At 44.2% G+C, this 24,118-nt stretch overlaps 1 protein-coding gene across 2 annotated transcripts in view; it reads right to left on the reverse strand.

The window, feature by feature from the left end:
* Positions 1-554: 554 nt before the first annotated feature.
* The window catches only part of Kcnk10 (potassium two pore domain channel subfamily K member 10), a 132,076-nt gene continuing 108,512 nt past the window's right edge, over positions 555-24,118 (reverse strand). For both annotated transcript variants that reach the window (XM_021201643.2, XM_021201640.2), the window contains exons 5-7: positions 10,635-10,821; positions 6,336-6,478; positions 555-4,668 (exon numbers count right to left, since the gene is read on the reverse strand). In XM_021201643.2, coding sequence (XP_021057302.1) covers positions 4,048-4,668; positions 6,336-6,478; positions 10,635-10,821 — 951 coding nt within the window. In that variant the 3' untranslated portion in view covers positions 555-4,047. The remainder of the gene's footprint in view (positions 4,669-6,335; positions 6,479-10,634; positions 10,822-24,118) is intronic.

Raw genomic sequence — 24,118 nt, forward strand, 5'->3', positions numbered from 1 at the left:
GCGTGCTAAGAGCTAGGATAGACCCTATATAGGGTGTATTCCTAATTTGGACACCAGTCTCTCAAATATATCTGGTGTCCATCAACCATGCAGAAAACAAACACTGAGGGTGGGAATGGGGCCATTAATCAATGTGCAGAAATCCAACTTAATAATCGTCTGATTAACTCACAGACTGGGGAATGTCGCCTCAGAGAACTGTACAATTGGAAAGGGGTTTTGATAATAATCTGTACGCCATTCCCTTGGTGTGCAGATGAGGTACAGGGAAAACAGTGTGCCCATGAGCACAGGTTGTGGGGGTGGAAGAGCACAAGCAATAGTGATCTGAGATGCCTGAATTATAGGCCAGGGACTCCTTTCACACCACACATGCTACACACATGCACACTGCACAGCCTTATAGCCAAGATGAAAACTGCTAGAGTGAATCACTACTGAGATAGGTCTGGGAATATATATATATATATATATATATATATATATATATATATATATATATATATATATATATATATATATATATATATATATATATATTAACCTCTCCCAACCATCCATTGACTCTCACTAGTAAACCTCCAGATGAGAAAACAATTCTATACTCAGCTGCCAAATGAAGCACAAAACTGACCACCTAAGATACCAAACATGTGCTCTTTACATGTCTTATTCTATGCTTAAGAGGGGCAAGGGTTACTGAGGAAAAAGGGTAGGCTGGGCTGATGTTTGTATGTAACATGCAGCAGCTGTCTTATCACGCATGTCTGCATACTGTTTGCTCCCCTGCTTACAGGGGTAACAGTCGAGTGACTTCCAAACAACCAAGACCTTCAGGCTTAGTTAGCATGTATACATGGAATGAAACTTCTCATGTGCCCATCAGCCTCTCCCTTGGAGAGTACTTCATAGTTTAGTTTTTGGAACACTTTGTCTACATACACAGTCTTCATTGAGGGTCTTCTTTGATGTCCTACAGAACCATTTTCCAACACTCAGGGAATGGGCTACACACTCTCAACCCAAGGTTATGTTTGAGTCTTAGTATTACTGTGGTTTGATTCTCACGAATGCATCTATGCCCACGCCGATTCATATACCTGGTCCATTTGGTTGATTATGCATCGAAGACTGCAGAGCTGTCTAGTTCCTGCTGTATGAAGAGTTCCTGCAAGAAAATCGAGTAAAGTGCAAAGGAGCACTTTGGAGGGGCATTTCTAGCAATACAGAAAAGGTGCTGTCCAAAAGCATGCAGCAGATAGCTTCAGAGGCAAGCCTTTAGGCCAGCTTTACCCCCTAAATTTTAGTCCCTCTTAGGGGTAAAAAAAAAAAAACTATCTTCTCCTCACCTCTGTCAAATGTGCTCATGAAGCTTGTAAGATGTGTGCACGCATACAGTCACACCCACGACCACACACACTCTCAGTCACTAGGGTGCATGTTGCAGACTTTTCCCACGTTCTTGCTGTGCATCACTGGTAAGTTGCTTAGCCTCCCTGAGTCTCTGTGCCCTCTACTATACAGAGAGTTTGTAAATACTTCCAACTTGACAGTGTGAGGTTTCAATGGGTGCTGTCAAATGTCCAATCCAGTAGCAAGTCTATAAATGGCACAGATGGCAGGGATGCTTCTATACCAGACATAGATCTAGTGCCTGCAGTTTTAACACAACCATAAAGATGTACCCAGGTACCATACAAGGGCATACGGGTGAGATCCATGGACAGTTTCATCAGGAAACTTGTCAGATAGGGAAGTCCCACTTATCTAGCTGTTCCTTAAAACACAATGAGCCAGGCTGGACCCTACCCATAATAAAAACCCAGCATCCACACCTGCATACACACATCATGTTCTCCAAGTCATCAGGAAACTTGTTAGATAGGGAAGTCCCACTTATCTAGCTGTTCCTTAAAACAATGAGTCAGGCTGGACCCTACCCATAATAAAAACCCAGTATCCATACCTGCATACACATCATGTTCTCCAAGTCTACAGCACTATGTGGAACACCAATGGGCCAGTGTTCTGCTCTGATGAAGGACTGATGCCAGACAAACCCTTGACAGAAAAGGCTTCACCATAGCGATGACTATTTGACTTCTCAAATATTTAACAAGATCCTGAAGGCTTCTCTGAGAGCTAGGAAACGTGGGCTTCTGTGCTCCAAGAAGGGAACAGCTGGAAGCAGTACATTTCAGGGAAATGGGCAGGGGACATGAGTCTTCAATGGTACCAGCGAGGCAGTGGACATAATTTTCCCCTAGGTTGGAAAATGGTAGATGGTTTCTGGAAGTCTCCACTTGTGCTGTGATCTCTTGTTAAATATGCTTAGTTAATTAGTTTTCATGGAAAACTCCATGAAAATCCCCCAAAAGTGGTACTGAGTCTTGAAGACCCATGGCCAGCAATTTCCTCATGATATAGGATTCAAATGTTTAGTGGCAGGGGGCCCCTAGCTGAACCAACATGCAGCCAAGTCTGGTTAAAGTTGACATATACACAGGTGAAATAAGGCCTACTATGAATTTCTCCTTTCTGATAAAAAAAAAAAATCCATTAAATTAGCCTTCCAAACCCTACAACTCACACATTTCTACAATGGTCCTTCACTGAACATTATAAAAGGTTAAACAATCATAGCAATCGCATGTTGATCACTGCTCCACTAGAAACAATGCTGAGGGAGTTCCCATTTTGGTGCATAACAGATGTGGGGTGAATAGATAAGAAAGGCTATGTTCCCATACTAAAGGCATAATGAAACATAGTCATACAATGGACTTGATAAAGGCATCCACAAAACACAAGGACAAAGTAAAATCTTTTACATATTCCTTTCCAGTGTTGTCAATGTGTTAACGGCACTTAACCTGCAAACAACTTAAACCAGTTCAGTCTTACAAGGGTTTGGTGAGAGGCTCCTTTTCCTTTGTACAGAATCGCCAAATTGAGGCTCATAGCTAAGTCTACTCTACGACACCCAAAAGGACAGGAAACCCTGAGATGGAAAGATGCCATGGTCCTCTTCGGTGTGTCCCACAAATGCAAGATGTCTATTTTTATCTTTTATTTAAAAAAAAAGATCAGCTAGACAGAACAGCAAGCCACTGGCATCATGCAAAGGCAATAATTTTGGTATTTCCTCCCTCCTATCAAAACAAGTTATAATTAAAGTTCCCGTAGAAAAGTGAGTATGTATGTCCCAAAAATCAATTTTTTGTTTTGTTTTGTTTTGTTTTACCTTCGTACCCACTGAAGAAAAATGCATGATCTACCTTCCAACGAGGCAGCAGCTGAGGTGGTGTAGTCACCAATGCTTGCAAGCCCGCCTACACTACCTATCCCACGAGAAGGATAAAGTTCCGTGGGCCTCTGTCATTGGTTAAGGAGATACCCACAGTGGGATGTGTCTGTGATTTGTTTTTTTTATGAGAAAGCAATTGCACCTTATAAAACGTGTGTGCTCTGATCAGTTTCCAACAAATTCCAGGTACTCTTGGGTCCCAGGGACATTCATTTTGGAGTAGGTTTTCTGCACTGTGGCCTGTCAAAATATCTACTCAAACCCTTGCTAGAGCCATCGGGTCCCTCACAAACAGTCACCCCTTCTGTGCACCACCTATCACTAAGGGCTGGTTAGGGAAAGGAGACTCGACTCAAAAGACAAACCTACCCTCTCAGAGGCTGGTCTAAGTGAAAGCTGTCCTTGCCTGTGCACCGTGCCAGAGTGGCACTGTGTGAGGACTATAGCGTTGCCACTGGGACTCCCCCTCACAGGGACAGCTGACACCTGCTACCTGTGCAAATGCCCCCCAACTGTCCTGCTGCCACTGTCTGAAATGAAGCTCTTGTTTGGTTCATTTTGGCAGAGCAAGCTTTCAGTTGTGTATGGCACAGTGAAATATCTTCTTCAATGCTATGCAATTTTGTACTAACAAGAAGTCTATTTAAGGCACGTGTCTCAGTGTGAATATTAAAACAAAAACAAGACAAAAACAAAACAAAACAAGACAACACATAGTCCAATTCCAGTGTCTTTAACATTTAGTTTCTGTCTTCAAGTAAAGAATTGTTCTCCAGCCCCTGGTCTTTGGTGTCTGTGGGTACAATTCCATTCTCCATCTCAGCTTGCTGCTGTATACACTCTGTCAGCATGGCTGTGCTGGAGTTGTCTGAGTTACACATCTTTTCTGTCTCGTCCTCTTTCTTCTCTTCATCCAGAGAGTAATTCCGGAAGGTTTTGTAGATTTTCTGAACATCCTCGGGTAAGGTCTTTTTGAGATCTTTGTTTTTCCTCTTTGTAAGTTTGGAGGTGGACCCAAACTTGTTGATGATGTTATCCTCAGAAGCGCCCTGCCCATGTTTGGTAAGCTGTTCTGGCCCCTTAAGGCGAAGGTTGTTGGGTCTGTTGTTGATACTCTCCTGGGATGATGCCTTGAAACGGCCTGTGTCCAAGGCTGCAAAGACAGAACGCTTCTCAGGGGATAGCATGTCCAGTGAATGGGCCCTCTGGTCCAAGCCCAGCCTCCGGCGCTCCATACTTCGGATGGTGGCTGCCCGTTGCAGCTTGTCATGGATCTCAACGCTGAGCCGCCTTCTCGTCTCCCGGAACTCAGCAGTGACATTAGCCTTCCACTCAGCTGCGTGGGCTTTGATCTCACCAACCTAGACAAGACAGAAGAGCAAAACAAACTAAAAAAAAAAAAAATTTTAAAAAAAAAAAGCCCTCCCCTCTTAGACTTTCTCAAAATCGACAACCCTCAGGTATCCCATGAGAGAGGCTGTCTCTGGGGGGAGACCAGGGGAGATCATCTCCCAAGGAAAGAGACAAAGCACTACATCTTCTCTGGTGCTTTCTAAAACCTAATTAGATGCCCATGTCAGGCTGGAGTAGAGAGAGCTTGGAAGTATCTGGGGTTGAGAAATTAGAGCTGAATAGAGACAGGTGATAACATTTGGAGGAGAGATCTGGATTCTGGTTCAGTGTGTGTGTGTGTGTGTGTGTGTCTCACATGAAATCTCATGGAGCTTCTATTCATTACATAACATTAAAGACCACACCTAACTCAGTCGTGGCCATAAAGTCAACACTCAACAAACTTTTGTCCTTTCCTGTCTTTCCAATACCTCAGGCATTAAGGATAGAACTCAATGGCCAAGCCCCTGCAAGACCCCTGGGCTCAATCTCTGAGGTACTGAGAAAGAAAAAAAAGTTGTGTGCCCAAGGAAACCCCCTACATCCTGGGCAAACTGGGACGGTTAATTATCCTCTATTGGAGCCATTCTGCAACCATGTCTGAGGAAGACCCATGGTACCTGAGAACCAGATTTCCCTGGTTAAGGTGCAGGCCCACCAATGCCACCTAAAATATTTTCTTAGGAAGTGAAGTCTTGCTGGAGGTTCATCACCCAATCTTTTGCTTGCTTATGCCTCATTCTGCTTCCCTATAGAGGCGAATGTCTCAGAGTTTAGCATTTAGCAAACTCTTGTTTCTGTTGTCCCTTCCTCTTTTGTTCAAGCCTACATTGAGCAGGTCATTCTCTAGGGAATCAACTCGGAAATGGCATTGAGAATGTTTACACAAGCCAGGAACATTTGTAATGTGTAAGCCCAAGAACTGGGGAAGTTGGGGGGTGGGGGGCTCACTCAGCAACTATCTATGTCCCTTTTTACCAAATGAACTGCACAGCTGCCCTGAAATGTACTCTGTGTTCCTCTCTTGTCGAGTTATCTCCCTGTTTCTTTTACTCTTTCTCCTCCTATGTAGCTTCCTGCCTTTGCAGAAGAATGAATGCTCTGTGTCTTTCCTTCTGTCTTCCTTCTCTTGCCTATGCGTTTCAAATACACTTCTAGGAGTCAAGACTGCAGGTATCTGGCAACAGGAATAAAAGTCTGAGGATCTGACAATGGGGGTACGTGGGGAAGATATATACAGGGACATGGGGGATACACACAGAAAGGACCCCTTGAACCTATTTTCCCGTGGCTGGGCACTGTTCGATGACTTTCATCTAGTGGTGTCCAACAGGCCATCTCCATGCTGACCCTGAGACCTGGAGTGCCAGTCAGCTTCCCCAGGCTCCCCACGAGTCCCTGAAGCCTCCCACATTCTTTCTGAAGCCACCAACCATCATCGCTTGTCATTCCTATTTTTCTCTTTACATTTTTAAAGCAATTATTTACTAAAAGATCTAGAAATAACTACTGTGGACTCAACTTAGCTTCTGAATAAGTGGAAAAAGAAGCCAGGCAATCCTCTCATGGAATCAGAAACAGACATTTCTCAATGAAGGGTGTCAAGGACATCCATGGGGTTTGGAAGGAGTCCTACCTCTTCTTTTGTCTTTTTGGATAAAACCCGCAGCCAGTCTCCGATCATACTGAGGACAGCTGCAAAGTAGGCAAGGCCAACAAGGATCCAAAACCACACCAGCGGCTTATACCACTCTCGGTAATTGATGCCAGCATTTCCCCCTGAAAATAACCAAATGGTACTTTAGCATGGTCAGCAGTTGGTCTTCGGCAGAGTAAACTCCAGTCCATGGAGAGGAATGTCATTTCCACACCTAGTTCTAGACCATTAGGCTTGCAGGAAACAAGACCCAACAGAAACTGGAGTCTGGCTTGTAGCTTAATATCTTTGATTCTTAACAACTAAAAATAACCCTTCATTCTGGAACAGAAAAATGCCAGGAACCACCTTGAGTCATCTGCCCCCGTTGACAATGAATGAACTTCCAGGAAAAGTATTTTCAGAAGCTGACCCACCACCTATCATTTTGTTTTTCTCAAACTTCTCTGAATTCTCCACATTAACACGTGAGGGCTTGTACATGCTGATAATCTCATCCCTCAAGAGGCAAAGACTGGAAGATCCACTCTTAAGTTCAAGGCCAGCCTGAGCTACACAGCGAACTCAGGGTGAGCCTGAGCTACATGGTGAGAATTTGACTCTGAAAAGGAGAAAGGAAGACGAGTCGGGGAAGAAGATTACAATGACATGATGATGATGATGATGATGATGATGATGATGATGATGATGATGGATAATGTTGATGAGGACAGACAGACAGAGAGGGTGGGAAGGAGTAGGAGGGGGAAGAAGGGGAGAGAACAAGAGGAAGAAGCCAGGAGAAGGAGGAACAGAAGAGTTGGGAAAGAAGAAGGAAAATGAAAAGAGAAGAAAAAATATATATATATATATTCACACACACACACACACATACACTATGCCAAATGATTTCAAATACTTGAAGTTATTTCCTCCTGAAGTTCACATGCATTAAAGATGAGTGCATGTGCAGACGTAAAATTAAGTATAACAGCATTATTAAGACTTTGATCCACGAAATAGTGATTTGATGCTAAGTGAGGGATGGTGTTTACATGGTGCTCATCCAGGGGGGATCACTTAGGCCAGGCAATTAGAATTGCTATAGCCGAGAGCTAAACCGTGCCTGTGAGGGCATCTAGTTCAATCCCATCATTTTATAAAGATTACAGTAAAAAAAGAAAATCCATCAAACCAAATTGGCCAGTTGCCTAATGGTATTGACTAGCTGTTCCATTAATAGAAATGGTCACTTATTCCAAATAATTATTTATTTAATAAATATTTATTTCCTACTTATTCTAGCCTCACTGTTAGCACTGCTGACTGCACCCTTTGCTCACCCAGAAAGCAGGCAGGGTGCCTCTAAGACAACTCATGGGTGCTGTACTAACGATCAGGACACTAGGTGACGAAATATTCCTAGCCTTGCCCATGGGGTTGTCATTGTCACCGTGTCCACCATCACTGAAGCTCTCTGGTGACAGTAGCTCAGAAAGCCTGATAGAACCCACTGAGACCTATGGCTCTCAGTAAAATCAAAAGTAATCTGCAACACAGCCCATGAATTCTACTGCAGTAGGAATGGGGTTGGAGATGCGGCTCAGGGATAAGAGCGCTTAGAGCTCTTGCAGAAGACCTACATGGTGACTGTAATGCACATTGCAGGGGATTTGACATTTTCTTTTGCGGCTTCCAAGGGTATCGGGCACACATGTGATGCACAAACATATGTTCAGAAAAAAAATTCATACACATATTAAAAAAAAAAAAGTAAAAAATAATGATTCCAAGGTGTCAGGTTCTCCTTTGCTCTGGTTCGGCAGCCTTCATTCTCCCCGTAGCCAACTGTTCACAGGGCTGGGTACTAAGCCCATTTCCTTAAGTGTTTCTTTCCCCTTTGGCCTTTGCCAAGCACTAGCACCCAGCCAAGGCCGTGGCTGGTGAGTGCTAGCCAACACTATAGAGCATGCCCCTCTGGGTAGCCTTTCACCAGCCATGGTCAGAGTTGCAAGCTCTGCGTATCCACAGTCAGGGTTGTGAAATATTGCAGCATCATTAGGCTGTCCCAAAGTGGGTCAACAGTATAAGAAAGCTTCAATCAGTCTTGAGTGGTTCTCTCCCATCCCCAGTTTAATTTCTAGTAGAGCTGATAGCCTAACAGATCACAGTGACTGTCAACTCTTGGTTATTTGAATGGTCCAACAACCCTCCCTATCACACAAAGGACAAATCAACCCACATATCCACAAACTGTCTACGCGGATTCAAGGAGAAGTGGACCAAAATTACTCACAAAAAAATTATGTCAGTATCAGACATATGCATGACTTTTTATTCTCATTACTCCCTAAACAATACAGTATGATGACTATTTGCATAGCCTTTTCTTTCCATTGAGTATTACACGCCACCTGCATACAAATGATTGGACATGCACGGGGGGGGGGGGGTGTGTGTGCATATATTCTATGTAAAAGTTGCGTTGTTGTTATGAGGGACTTTGAGCATCTGTTGATTCTAGTATCTTCAGAGGTCCCAGAGCCCATCCTCAGGAGGTCTAAGAGAGGTCTATTTACAAGTACACTGGCAAGCTCCCACTGAGTGCATTTTCCATGCACACAAACGCCCGGTTGATCCATGTGCGCTCTGAAAACTGGACTTTAGAAGAAATTGATGTGGGGGCTAGAGAAACAGTTCAGCAGTTAAGAACACTTACTGTCAAATCATGAGACCCAGAGTTCCAAAGCCAGCACCCACCCAAGAAGCTGGACATCCCACAAATGCCTGTTATCCCAGCTCCAAGCAGGGCAGAGACAGGGAAATCACTGGGCTTTGCTGGCCTCTGGTCTGAGCAAGAAAACACAAACTTTATATTATGCATGTGCACACAAACACACACACGTGTATATGTATAAATAAAATAAGAACCTGGTCCATTTTGGTTAGCATTGTGCAGGTTAAGAGACCCTAGTTTATGGAGGCCTCTTTGTAAAGGAAATATAATTTTGTAAGCACTAGTAAGGAAGACCCACCCAAACAATACAGCTCCACTGACAGGGTAGCTCGTCCTCTCTGGAGTAATGAAGTGTAAAGCCCCAGAATGTACTGAGATCTCAGACCACAGGGAGTAGTAATAGAGACTAGCATACAGAAACAAGCTTTGAGCCTTCCCCTCCGCTCAGCAGGCCACTCTCACCCTCAGAAGTGCTTTCTCTTTCAGTTCTCAAAGCCAGAGCTCTGTGCTTCCTCCTGATCAACAGATTGGGCAGAGCTATTGCTTAGAGGCCTGTCCCTCTCAAGTGCTCATACTATCCATGGTCCTGGGAACACTGATGTTAGCACAGCCATCGTCAGCACTCCCCCGATACATTGCCCTATACAGTGTCTAAACACTCCCCCTTATAAACTGCCCTATAAAGTGTCTAAAGGTGGTGGGACGCAGCTCTTTGCTCCTCTGTTCTCGTGGTATTTATTTTAGATCAGAACCTCAGTTGTCAGAACCTCAGTTGTCTTTCCCTAGGGACCATCATCTGTGGGTGACTGCCAAGGGATGACCTAAATAAGCTTACAGAAAGTTGTTCCTCATGGCTCAGTTTCTCTCCCAAGCTTTAGGATACCATCCAGACCATAGCAGTTGGTACTTCGCAAAAGGAAAGACTGGGAGTGCGGGGGTATCTTACATCTGGGTAGCAGAGACTCTTACTTCAGCGTTAGGAACTTTACCTGTTGTTTACTGCGGATCAGTTAGCTATGATAACTGTTCCCGAGTCTGATGTTTGCCTTTGGCTAATTGTGGTCTTTATTGATTGACTTAAGGAGTCTTAATGCAGTTGAAAAGTTCAGGTTCAATGAAAACCTCACTTCATCCTTATGTAATGCATTCAGTGATGCTAACACTAAGTCAGCAGCTTAAGGAGCAGGGACCTACCTTTCTTCTCAGGATGAAAAACAGATAAACAGATAGATAGATAGATAGATAGATAGATAGATAGATAGATAGATAGATAGATAGATAGATAGATAGATAGATAGATGATAGACAACTTGATACTGTTTATATCACACTGAGTTGATAAATATTGAGCCATTTTGTTTACTTCCTCTGAAAATACCTGTTATCATGCTTTTGATTCTTTCTTTTGATCTGGATCCAGGGCCTTGGGATTGCTGACCAAGCACATTAGAACTGAACTGAACCCCCAATCCTGGGCATCATGATGCCTTTTGAAAGGGACGTCCAACCAATTGTTTTGCCCCAAGAAGGCCCAAGTGACTGGGTATGCCCAGGTTGCTTACCTGCCACAAAATCACCGAAGCCCACTGTGGTCAGAGTGACTACCACAAAGTAGATGGACTCCAAGGCGGTCCACCCCTCAATGTATTTAAAGATGACAGCAGGGATCGTCACAAACACGATGCAGCCAGCCAAGATGAAGAGAATAGTGGAGATAACCCGGATCTTGGTCTGACTCACTTGCTTTTTCTGGGGAGAGGAAAGGAATAAAAGGGTTAGGCAAGTCAGAGGTAGTATCCTAGATGCAGAGGACAGATACCCAGATGTGAGTGCTACGCCCTATGTTCGTGGTTTTTAACCTCTCTCCAGTTATAAGCAACTGTGTAGAAATCTGATACACCTGTGGACGGACTCCTGGCTAGGGGAAGGCACACACAGTAGTTTTCAGGTGGTTTAGGAAGATCCCAGACTTGAAGTTGGACCTTGCTTGTGCTTTGAACCATCTCTAGCATTGGTTTCATTGATTTGGCCCAATTGTGATCTGAGTCACTAGTGTGACTGTAATTATTTCCCAAGAAGAGCTAGTTTGCTGACATTTTTCATATGCTACTGATCTATTGGGGATCTGACATTCAGGGCTATTCACACCTGCCAGTGTCAAAAATGATCGGTTGGGGGAGGGAGAAATAGCATTGGTTTGTGAGAGGGAGTAGGAGCATTGCCCATCTTCTTCATGCCTCCCCCCAAAAGGAAAGAAGACAAAAGAAAATGGAATCACAACAACAACAACAACAACAAAAATCTACCAACCCTTGTTTGTGGTGGGCTCCAGCCAAGTTTAGTCTGTCTGTCTATTGTGGAATGTGCGCTTCTCTAAGTACATGTTGAGTTAGTGCTGTGATCATTGTGTGTGTTGACTGCATCGCCATTTACCATAGGAGATGAATCAGAATGACAAGGTCCTTTTCTAAAAGCTCAATGAAGCTTCCTTCTTCACCCACTTCAAAGGGAACCATCAGTTAGGTAGTAGAGAAAACTGTATGAAGTGGGGGGGGGGGGCGGTTCTATTGATAACAAATCATGCCAGCCTTGCCCAAGGTAGACGTGCTATGTCCTGTGTATGCACTATTGTCTAACCTGGCCTTGCCTCTAATGGGATGATCTAAATCTTCTCCAGACTCCCAGAACTGGTGCTAGAGATGATGACTCTGGCATCAGCGGACTCCAATATCATTTAATGGTGTAAATATATTAACACCAGACTCCATGGCCTGTCTACATTGCCTAGGTTGATTTTGTCGAAACTGCACAGCACTTTGGGAACAAGGTATAAAATCCACTTCCCATTCATTGTTCCTGGTGTCTCCGAAGTCAAAGAATCTCAGAGCATAGAGAGGTCAATTGGATTCATATTTCTCATTTCTCTGATAGAAAACAGACACCAAGAGGAGCTAAGGGACTTGCACAGAATGATGCTGCTAATGAGGGTCAAAGCCAAGATTAGAATTCTGATGTGATTAACTCTCAGCCCTGTGCTCAGTGAGGGCAAACAGCTCTCCAGGTTACTCAACAATTTATCTGCTCAAAGAAAATTGCCAAAGAAAGTTGGGCCTCTCTAACACAAGACACCAAACGCTTCTGAGGAAAAGGTCATCCTGTGTCCATTTTTGGAAGACAGGGGCTAAAAAGCAGTCAGTGCATAAACTCTCTGGGGAAAGCTAAGGAAATACAGAGCAAGTTTTTCAACCCCTGGTTTCTCAGAGGGCAGTTAGCATATAAAGTGGGAGCAGGGATAAGCAACTTAACCTATATACCTGTCTCCTCATATCCTCAGGAAGGAAAACATATATCTAATGATATTATTGATATAGCATGAAAGTATCTTTCTCTAGTAGTGTCACAATAAAAATTGGTCCCCTGAGAACCATGGAGGAGATTGTATCTATTTCATAAATTGCTGCTCTGTTGAATGGGAGAGCCTTGGAGAGAAGCAACTTAGCTCTTTGACAAGCCAGGAACTTACTAGTCTAGTTTAGTTCATAGACATGCACAGAAAGTCCCAAGAGTGGATACCATGGCAGATCGTTATGTCCACATAATGGTTGGCAAGGGGACTATCATTTCCCCTTTCTACAAATTGGCCTCCTCAAATGCATAGTGAAGTGAAAGTGAATTAAATGTTTGTGTGGCGTTAAGTTCTAAATTAGGATGTGCACAGGACCCTCATCTCAATGAGGATGCGGTTGGCAAAGAAGGGTGGTGAGTCTGTGGGAAGCTGAAGATCTACCCAACCTCCTGAGATGGGCGCAGGTGGGTTTGCTTGATGGAGAAGGAGGCGAGGATATAGCAAAGGCTGGGTGCTTCTACCCTCGTGGCAGCGCGTAAGAGAGGCTTCACTAGTGAGGTAAACATTTCTCTTTCTGCTTCCTGCCCACACTGAGCAGAACACTCTTAAATTCCCAGGAAGGATCCTCAGAAAATGTTTGGAACACTTCATTATTTGAGGAATTTGGGGGACTCAAGAAATATTTTTCATGACCATGTATAGGTGTATGAAATAATGCATATACCTGTGCTTGATTATAAAAACAGGGTGTGAGCCCCAAGTTGTAGCAATATCTTGCTATTCTGGGCATTCGTGCTTTTGCCATCCACCAGATAACAGCAAATGAAACAGCTGCCTTCACTGAATATCGGCTTTCACCACACATGGAGCCTCGGCCCTGTCACGTGTTGAGCTTCAGGCACTGACTCTGCAAGCATGCACTCTTACTACAGAAGGGCTTTTTCTTAAGGACAGACTACCTGAGACACATTCTGTGCCAACTGAGTAACCTCAAACTTCTCAACTCCAATAAAAGGGAAACAAGACAGCCCACCTTGTGGGTGTGGTTAAGAAGATGAAATTTCTATAAAGGCCTTGGCAGGGTCTACCAAGTGCTCAATGGCTAACTGGCTCCTTCGGTGTCAAAGCTGAAGCCTTCCCTTTACTGAAAGTAGTGCCAGACTTATTATTTCTCTTTTCTAGTGAAAAAAATGTCTCCTCCAAGCTTAACATGATTTCCATTCAGCTTCAGGAGGCCACTACCCCTTGTCCCTCTCTGGAAATATCACCCCATATAATCACAGTTTCAATTTGGGGGAAAAAAAATTCTCCTCTTCCTTTGATAATTCTGCACTCATCCTACCTGAGGTTCTCAGACACTCCCAGTTTATAATGTTGGCAGGGTTTTTGGTTGATCGGAGGGATGATTGGTTGGTTGGTTGGTTGGTTTGATGTTTTTCTCTCATTTGCCTGTCCATTCATTTCCTCCTGTTCCCATCAACTTCCTGAAACTGCTAAGAGTTGCCATTAGCATCTGTGATATGTGGAATAAGCTACAGAGGAGAACTGAGAGGCCTGAGCATCCTCCTGTCTGTCTCTTCAAGCCCCACGTCTCACGACACTTACAGAATGGAACTATCACCCTGGTGCTGACCCTAGCAAAACTCACATGACTTATGTACCAATGGTTTGTCTGGCTGGATGTGGTGTTTGAGCAGACGTGATGAGGTTGTTGTGTGTTTCTGACCCAGTCTTGCTTCCCTCACTCTGTAGACTAGTTAAGACAGAGGAGTTGGTCTTCAACTCCTTCAACAGATACTGTTATCAGACACTGTTAGAAAGAACTAGCTCTTATATCCAACCTGCTGCCTACAAGAACTCTTAAAGAATCTCCTTGTCTGTGTAGTTCTGCCAAGGAAGTCTCAAGCTTTATAAGTAGGAGGAAGGGACCAGCTTGGAGAGGAATGTGTGTAAGCCATTCATTCTAATTACCTACTTCAGGCCTCAAGAGACCACGTCCCATGTCCAATTACTGTGAACACAACCTCTTACATGTTTTTCTGTTTACACAAACAAGGTTATTTTAGTAAGTTTGCAGATATTTTTGTTCATTAAATTTTTTTTTATTTTTGCTCCTTCATAATAATACCTGCACTTCTTCCAGTGTCTGTGTGATTTCTTAGAATTCTGACATACATTAACCAGACTGTTTTGTCTGCCTTAGGAGTATTTTTAGCGTGCGTTTTCAGCCTGGACATTGGGGATTTTATTCAAAGACATGGCGACAAAAATGCTAGGGATAGGAGCTAAATGTGTAGAGCCCTCCTTTATGATGCAGCTGGGCTTTGGTTGAAATTCAAACATGTTACCACGGGAGTACAATCAAACTGAGGGTGGCTTCTCCCAGTGAAAAGAGAGCAGGCACCATCTAGCTAAAGGGTGGGTTTTTGTTTTTATGTTTTCTGCCAAGATTTTTTCTGAAAGGTCTACTTATAACTAATAGTTTCAACATTATAACAAACAGTCACAAAGCACTCCAGAACTTAAAAGAAGGCATTTGAACACCATTGTCTATGATAGCTAGGCTAGAGACACTCTAAGCACACTACTGAGATCACGTAGAAAACTCTTCATGGAGAGCACATGCAATAAACAAGAGTTGAAATATACAAATGGACTATCTGTGTATCAACACACACACACACACACACACACACACACGAGTTACAACCAGTCTGACTCATATCATTGGCTGATCAAACACTGGGGTTTTGTCATGCAAAGCTTTTTTCACAGATGAAATGACACTGTTTTTTATCACTGGGGGCTAATGAAAACTCTGTGATAAAGGAACATTTGCATTCAAAAATGATAATATTCTTAACTTATTTCACAACAGGAAGACCATTTTAAATACATTTATTGAATCAAAAGTCATGGAAAAGAGACCCCTATGAGCTTTTCAATAAATTATGGAAGTTCTGTTGTCTTTCATCATTAACATACATCACTGTGATCTTATCCTGCATCAGTTAACTGAACAGTTCAGTAATGAAACAATACTGGTATCCAACTGTTGGACCCCAAAGGGAAATAATAAAACAAACCCTCCTCGTAGACTTCCTGGATTCCTACCAAACGCTGTGGATTTGAAGTTAGTGCTTCCCAGCTTTTTTTTTTTTTTTTTTTTAAAGAAATAAAAGTTCTGTTGGGTCCCAAACTCTTATATAGATTTCCAACAGATGGGAACCAGGGGCCTGACTTTGTCCAAGATTTTAATTCCAAATCTGGCCATCTGCATCTCCATGAGTTTTGCATGGTCTCTGCTAAACTCTCCATAGTTGCCATGAGCTCACATGACCATTCATGTGTCTTAATCTCTCTGGATGGTTGCCAGGAGCACTCTTGATTCCTTAGAAGGACTTTGCACTGTCCTTTTGGAGATATGGGCTTGCATATTTAAATTCTGGTCACACCATCGAAGCAAGTGGGTCATCTCTTAACACAGCTGCTTACTTTTTAAAAGCACGCTAATCAGAACTTCCATATCAGATTCTCTGGGCTTTAAATTTCTGTGGAAAATATATTTCCCATTTTCATACTCACTGACACCCCCCTTTTCTGTCATATTTCAGAGGGTTTTTTTAAAAAGAAAAAAACTAACTCTACTCTTTTTATTCGTTTTTCTTCTTTTCCTCACACCAACCTACATGGCAGAGGGTATGTTTTCTCAATACATTTGTTATGTGACATTCCCTAGGGAGGCAAACATCTATTTGCCCCAGAGAGGGCACCAACAACAGACCCCCCAACCCCCCCCCAAAAAAAACCCAAAAAACAAAAACAAAACAAAACAGTTCCTTACATGTCTGGCTTAGTAAACCAGTGAGGAATATAGGTGAGGGGTTGCCTTTATGACCATGGATGTGATCCCAAAAGCAGGTGAAAACAAAACAGTTCCTTACATGTCTGGCTTAGTAAACCAGTGAGGAATATAGGTGAGGGGTTGCTTTTAGGACTATGGATATGATCCCAAAAGCAGCCGCATCACCAAAAAGCCACGCCCCCACATGACTGACAGCTCACAAAAGGTGCTTCCCTGAAACAAGATGCAAGATGCTCCTCAAATTGTAAAATGCTCTTCTAGCCTCATGGAGAAGCTTTGTGACTCTTGTAAGTTTCCGGAGCTTCCTGAGCCTTCAAGTTTCCTCGGCATCCTGGTAGATTTGAATTACTTGGAGAGTCTTAGGAACTTCCCTACTCCTTCCAGCAGGGAATGTTTCAATTCAGAGGAAATAGCTACATGTGCTCTTTATAAAAATTTCCTTATCTTCTTCAGACAAGTTTTTCAGCATTGGATTTTTCCTGCTTGATTTTGGTGGGATGTTTTGGGTTTTTTTGTTTGTTTGTTTTTGGAAGTCTAACATGGATGGCATTGTCAAGCTTTTGCAGTTGTCCATACATCTTTGCATTATTTTCACACAGCCTGTATTAGGTCCATACCTCTTCCAACTTGGCATCAAAGTTATAATCATCCTCTTTTGAAGGACGTAGGGCTGGGATCACCAGCACAGAACTTATTGGAAAAGCTTATTTCATATACAGGTTGCATGTGTGTTTGCTTCTTTATAAATTAAAATTTGGCTATCTTCCATCTGTTCTTCATTACAAATTAATGTAGGGTGAAGCATCCTTGTTTTTTTCTATCCATAGTTGTATGGTATGCTAGCAGCCCTTATGTTTTCATTACAAACATGTTGGAGAGTAGGGTCACCACTGACATCCGTAGCATTTGAATCTGCACCATGTTCTAACACAATAGACTCCCGTTCTCCTTGCTGATATGTAGCCTCACTATGTGTAATGTTGCAACAGCCATATCAATGCCACACACTTCATTTCTATCGAAAGCACACCTATTCTAGGTGTTTGTATGGCATAGTGTAAAATAGTTCTTTCTTCAACCTGACCATTTCACTCAGACTGTAACCATGATGTTTCACTTGCCAGCTGACAAACTGGCCTTCTCAATCATTGCTTCTTTGTGCTGGGATATAAAACACAGATCCCACAGGGATCCGCCTCTCAGCTTCCTTTTTCTTTACTTCCTTCATATACAAGGCAGGACTCTGATCATGGTCTTCAGCATCCTTCTTTGTGGAATCAGTCCAGAGCAGTAGCACAGTAGGAGCTTTTTTCTAAGTCCTACCCTCTGCTTTTGTGTTCAGTTATTTGTTTGTGTGTTTGTTTGGTTTTGTTGACCTTGGATATGTCCTAATAGCAGATCAATACTTTTGATGGGTGAAGTTAAAACCTCTTAGGTGGCCTCCTCCTCTGAATGAGATGGCCCAGGACTTCCCAAGCTCACTCAGTGCCGTCCCTTCTGATAGTGGTCTGAGGGTCTAGACAGGGCAGCCACTGGAGTCCCAGTGACCTAGGCTAGGGTTTCAGTGAAGGGGAGAACGAGATGACAAAGGCCAGTTGAGGGAAGAGGAGCATATTCAGGTAGGGGACAGTGCAGCTGGGCCTCCGAAAAGGCTTTAATGAAAAATGTCAAAAGTTAGTGTCTGCTAACCTTTGGAAATAAATGGTTATTGGAACAGATGGTCTGTATTGGAAATTCAATCTTTTCAAAACCTAATTATGAGTACTTTTATATACCGTGGGCTGTGCTAGCTGTGAAAGACATGGCGGGGGGGGGGGGGGAAGGAGAATGGAGAAAGGAGGAGCTAGGAGAGGGGAGCAGAGAATGATGAGAGAGGGAGAGAAGGAAGGGGGAAAAGGGGGAATCAGGAAGGGAGGGGGAGAAGGGAGGGAAGAAGGGAGAAAAGGAATACAAGGGAGAGAAAGAAGAAAAGGGAGAGGAGGGAAGGAAGAAAAACTGGAAGGAGGAGGAAGACGGGGAAAGAGGAGGAAGAGAAGGGAAGAGGGAGATGGGAAAGTTACGTAGTTCTTCCTTTAGATATACATTGTCTACTGGTCCCAGGTCAGGAGCACTTGAGTGTGACTGAAACCTTCAAAGGTGCCATAAGTATCTGTGGTATCTTGCCTTAGTATTTACTGAAGGTAAAATTTCAGTGCCTAAGGACACATGAGAGAAAATAAAGGAGCAAATGGTGGGCGGCAGGGACACCGTTCCCTGCTCCTCATGTCCTCTGAAGTGTGTCACCTACATCTCTTATGAGAGACGTTGTTCATTATGTTTCTCATTAGCCAAACATGCAGAAGCTTAGGCCCAGAGGCCAGAGCATTCCATAGACAGCACCAACAGAGGGAAATCATCTAGATCCCACCTTGGTGGAAGAAAGGTCATTTTTTGTTTGTTTGGTTCAGGTTTTTTTGTTTGTTTTTGTTTTTGTTTTTGTTTGTTTGTTTGTTTGTTTTTTGAGACAGGGTTTCTCTGTGTAGCCCTGGCTGTTCTGGAACTCACTTTGTAGACCAGGCTGCCCTCGAACTCAGAAATCCGCCTGCCTCTGCCTCCCAAGTGCTAGGATTAAAGGCATGTGCCACCACGCCCGGCAGGAAAGGTCATTTTCTCTAGTTGAGGTGTGAAAGGAAGAATGGGAAACCTACTGAGAAGAACCATTATCTGCCGAGTTATCCAGCAATCTGAACTGATCTTTACCTATCCATCAATACTTACCTATCCACATTCTAAATTTATTCTATACACGTTTTGGCAGCATGGTGCCCCTCCCCGAGTAATGCCCACCAATGCTGCAGCAACAATGGCCCGGACAGCTAACAAATGTAAGACTAGGCTCATGTTGCTAAGCACTGCACTGTAGATAGGGCACATGAATCTAGAATGATAGGTACCCATTTCCCACAGAGGATGCAAGGTGCCCCAGCCACCACAACACATGTGGCCACTGTGCCCTTACTCAGGCCCGGGAACTGTAGCTTGGGCTCTTCTTTTCAATTTGGGAACAAGATTTCCCCAGGAAGATATCCCAGCGTCAGTTTTATGAAACCCATCTGTTCACAGAGAAATCATATTCAACAATATTGAGAGGATACATTAAACTTCAATTTTTTTATTAAGATTTTTGTATTTTGTTTATGGGTGTTTGGTCTACCCTTGTTAGTTCATATTTGGAGTTGCATAGAAGGAACATGATTTATTGGGTTCTTTCAAAGACACAAATCATTCAAACTATCCTCTACCAGCACTCTCTGGTACCTCTGTTTTTTGGCTTTTGAAACACAGTTATGAACAGACCCTGACTCAGAGTCACCTTGTAACTTAAAGCCTTTTGGCCAACTGAATGTTCTCTTAGTCTAACAGTGCTAAGTTTTATTTAAGAGTTTGGGGCTTGAGAGATGCCACAGTGGTTAAAGTGCACTGGCTGCTCTTCCGGGGGATCCAGGTTTAACTCCCAGCATCCATTTGACAGGTCACAACCATCTGAGCCTTCAGTTCCAGAGGATCTAACATCTTCCTTTGGCCTTCATGAACACTAGGCCACACATAGTACACAGACATACACACATGCAAAACATCCTTCCACATTAAAATTTTAAAACAGAGCTTGGATTATTCTACTATGAAAGAGGAAAGAAGTTGGAACATCGACCATACTGTGAGGTTCATCTTCCTAAAGGGAAGCTACTTCTGCTCTTTAAATTGTGGGTGTTCACCAGGATGGAACAGGGATTGTCATTAAGTTGGTTGTGAATGAGGTTGCACCAGACCTCCTGCTAAGAAGGGAACTGAGAAAGCCCTGGGCCCCAGCAGAGCTACCTAGAAGGGGTAAGAATCCTGCCAGGGAGCTGGAACAGGGTGCAGAGCAGTGACTGTGGCGTAACACTTAACTGGGTAACAAGCCAAACATCCACGTCTATGGTGGCAAGCTATCTAAGGGCGTGTCACCTTCTCCTTGTCCTTCTCTTAGTGGCTGATTGCCAAAACCACTAAGAGCAGCAAGCCAGCCAGCGTGAGAGGTCAGCACCTTAGCATCCACACACGAGTCGGCTCATGCTGAGGTGTGGAGAGAGGTTATTTCTGAGCTTTCCAGTGGGCTGCCTGGAATCCCCATCTACTACATGTCCAAGAATTAAGGTAAGTGAGGAGCTTGTCTGCTGGAAGATTTGTGGGAAGCTTCCAGTATCCGCCAGATTAAGAGGAAAACAAACACAAAAGCAGAAAATAATGCCTCAGTGTTATCAGTAGATGGAGGTTACCCCGCACTACCCAAGTATTCCTTCCTACCCTTGCTTTCCCTTGCCCTCCTCTTGCTTTTCTTCTTGAATATGCTTGAGTTTCTTGCTTTCTAGACAAGGATTCATAGTTCTGAGCATGTGAGGCTGCTTGGGAACACTCAATTGCTCTCTTGTTTAACCACTTCTTTGTGGAGGATTAGAAAAGGAGACCGGAAAAGACAAAAGAAGAAGGAACAAAAACAACCAGGCCTTGAGATGCTCACGTCATGTTAGAACAATTAGGAAAGGGCATTTGCCTGGCCCTGGTGAGGCCCAGTCTTTAGCTGACTTAGCCACTAAGCCAAATGAGTAGCACACTGTGGTTGTGACAGAACGGAGTCAATGGGTCTTTTTGTTGTTTTGTTGTTGACTCTTTGTTTGGATTTCCATCCTTGGTCTGGTGAAAGAGATCTCTGCCCAGCATAAAACCTAAAAGGACTTGGAGCTATGAAAGGGCTCTCCCAGGGATCCGTGTGAAACACACAGGAACGCCCATGGTGGGGAGGACTGGGCGGCAGCCCTTCCCTTCGCACATCATTTGGTGTTAGGTAAGAAGACCCTCAACCACGTGACTTACTTTCTGGGACTGATGGTCAGAACAGCACTGTCATGTCCCATTTCAGGGGAGTCACCAGGGTGCTTCTAACTGGAAACAGCACCACCACCACCACCACCACCACAATCGCCACCACTACTATCATCACCACCTGCATTGAAGAGCTCTCTAACAGGCCCAAGCATGGCTAATGTGGCATAGGTCTTGCCTTGCCGTTCCCCTCTCCCTTACTGCCCCTCGTTAGATTTCATCCCTAATGCTAGCCCCAAGGTCCAGCAATCAAGACTCATATTGTTTGGCTACCCTGGCCATCCTGGCCAATTAGGACTTACCAACTCACCCAGCCCAGGTTTCCTCTTTTCTCCTTTAAAAAAAAAAAAATCACTCCTGGGTGGGGGAACACCTGCTGTCAACCTTAGCCAGATCCAGAGGCAGCCCCACCCACCCCAACTTGTCCCTCTCAAATCTCCTTTGTGCTGAGAATTTGGGTGTCCGGGTGTGTTCTGTGCCAACTCCAAAGGGCCCCACCACAACCAACATCATCACCATTAGCAGCAACTGTGGCTACACTGTCTTGCTGAACAGACCCAGCTCTGGCTTCTGCTGGGACCAACAGGAGCCACTCTTCTGGTCTGGGCCCCTTCCATTTGCTTCTCCAGGCTTCCTGGCATTCAATAGGTATCTAAGACCTCTGCTCAAAGTGTTCTTTTTTTTCTGTGGAACATGCCCACCTGTCATTCACTTATCCCCAGGGAAGAACTCACCAGGGATACAGTAATGTCAGGATGTCTCCAAAGACAAACTGGCCAGTTTGTGGACTACATGGGTATGTCGCATTAAGCCACAAGGAGGAGATTTTCTCAACAAAGTCATTTTCTGGTTAGCAGGCCCAGACATCTCCCAAAAATCAAACACTTGACCATTGTCCTCAGGCAGCCTGAGTTCAAGAAGTCACTGTTCTAGAATTTCTAACACCCACTTTTCTTTCCAATTAAACTTTTTCCTGGAGGAAATTTTTTGGTTTTTTTTTTTTTTCCTTATCTTCTGTTTAAATTACCCTCATTTTAAACTAAGCTGCTTACCTGTAACTGCCACTTCCAGGGGTCAAGGGGGAAGCTGGCTTCAGTCATGTGAGGGCAGACCAAGGACACAGCCCTTTTAGATCCCCCCCCCCCCCGTGGCCCCGGCATACCCATGGTTATGCACTGAGAACAGCTGGATCTACCAGCAGATGTGCTAGAACCTCTGTGGGTATCACACTCCAGTGCATTTCTGACTCTTAGCACTGCACAGTTAAGAGACGCAGCTGATCTCAGCTGTTTCGTGCCAGGGTTGTACCCTTTTGAGACCTAGGGTTATAGAAAGAGCAGTGTCCTTCTCTTCCCTAAAGCCAGCAGGGAGGTCACACCACCCTGCTGAGACACGGGTCTGGCTATCTGTGGAGTCCAAATGCTAGCATTGTCTAGAAAGATCAGTGGGCAGAGCAGAGCTAGGCCAGCCAGAAGGAGATGCTGGTCTAAGGAGTGGAAAGAGCAACCACCAGCATACACACTGACCAGCCCTGCAGTAACCAGAGGCTAACGGGATATGTAAGGGAGTGCGAGACGAGGGTGGGATGCGCCTGGGCCAGACGCAGATGCAAGGAAAAACTAGTGCTGTTCCCCACACATTAGCAGCACCTCTTTTAGAACAAACCATGTCCCCGTGGCTTTATTTTCATCTTGGCACCCCTCTTGGTATTTTCTCTTTCTAACCTTTGTACAAGAGAGAAAAGGGGGAGTGAGTGAGCGAAGAGTCCATGTGGCAGGGCATGGCCAGAAATAGAGAGGAGAAAGAAGATGGAACAACACAAAGTGCCATCAGAAATCACACATGTCGTCTTCTGTAGAAGGGGTGATGGCTGTACCCTCGAGGGAAGACTAGAATAAAACTCACTGTGTGCTTCTCCACAGTACAGTGAGAAAGATCCCTGTCTGAGCCTTCAGAATCCTAGCATCATTTGCCAAGGGTGGCAGCGGCGGCGAAAGACCATGTGTACCTGGTCGGCTTCCAATGCAGTAATTGCATCCTGCCTGCTCTGCTGGGTCATCTCCTCTTCCTGCAGCTTGGCAGCACCGCCTCCTGTGTAAAGCTGATGGGGAGCCCCTTGGCTTATGCACACCTACAGGGTTTCTTTGCACCCCAATCTGTAACTGCAGTGACTCTGCCCTCTGGAGGGCTGCACTGTTCACTGATGCCCAAATACCATGCCAGGGTGGGGATTTGTGTCCTTTGTTCCCCAAGTCTTTTTTTTTTTTTTAATGTAGTAGATTTAGGTTTATGGAAAAATGAAGGAAAGCACATTCCTCTCCATGCCTCCACACAAGCCAAGCCTCTCCCAATATCCCTATCGTTCTGGAAAGTCTGCTGCAACTGATTATTGTGCAGTCACCTATCAGTTACACAATGGTCATCTGCATCAGGGATCACTCCTGCCTGGCGGTGTGTAGTGTGCAGGCATGGATAGTGGCATGCGTGTGTCCACTATTGTGGTATCACACAGATACTGTGTTTCCCCAGCTTCCTTGTCACCCTTCCGGCCCCCAACAACACGAGAGTGTGTGCACACACACTGGTCTTGTGCTGACTTTCACTTGGTAACAAGCATAGACAGCTCTTGCATGTCTTGTTGTGGCTTCACAGTGTTGTGGGGTTTTGTTTTCGTTTTGCTTTGGTCGTCTGGCCTCTTTAAATGACGTTCCATCTGTAGGACATCTCTAATGGTTATCAGACAGAACAGAACAGACATGTACTGCTTATTCCTTAAACCACAATTCCAGCCTTAGTTCCTGCAGGAAGGGTGTGCTACCACCCTGTTGGTAAAGTTAGCTTTTTTTTTTCATTTGTGTTCTGTGAGGTTTCCTGTCAGTGGGGCTGCTCAGTCTGCCTTGCTATCTCTGTCTGTCTGTCTTCTTCTTACACTA

Source organism: Mus pahari, chromosome 7 (assembly GCF_900095145.1).
Source record: "Mus pahari chromosome 7, PAHARI_EIJ_v1.1, whole genome shotgun sequence".
In the NCBI taxonomy this organism is placed as follows: Eukaryota; Metazoa; Chordata; class Mammalia; order Rodentia; family Muridae; genus Mus; species Mus pahari.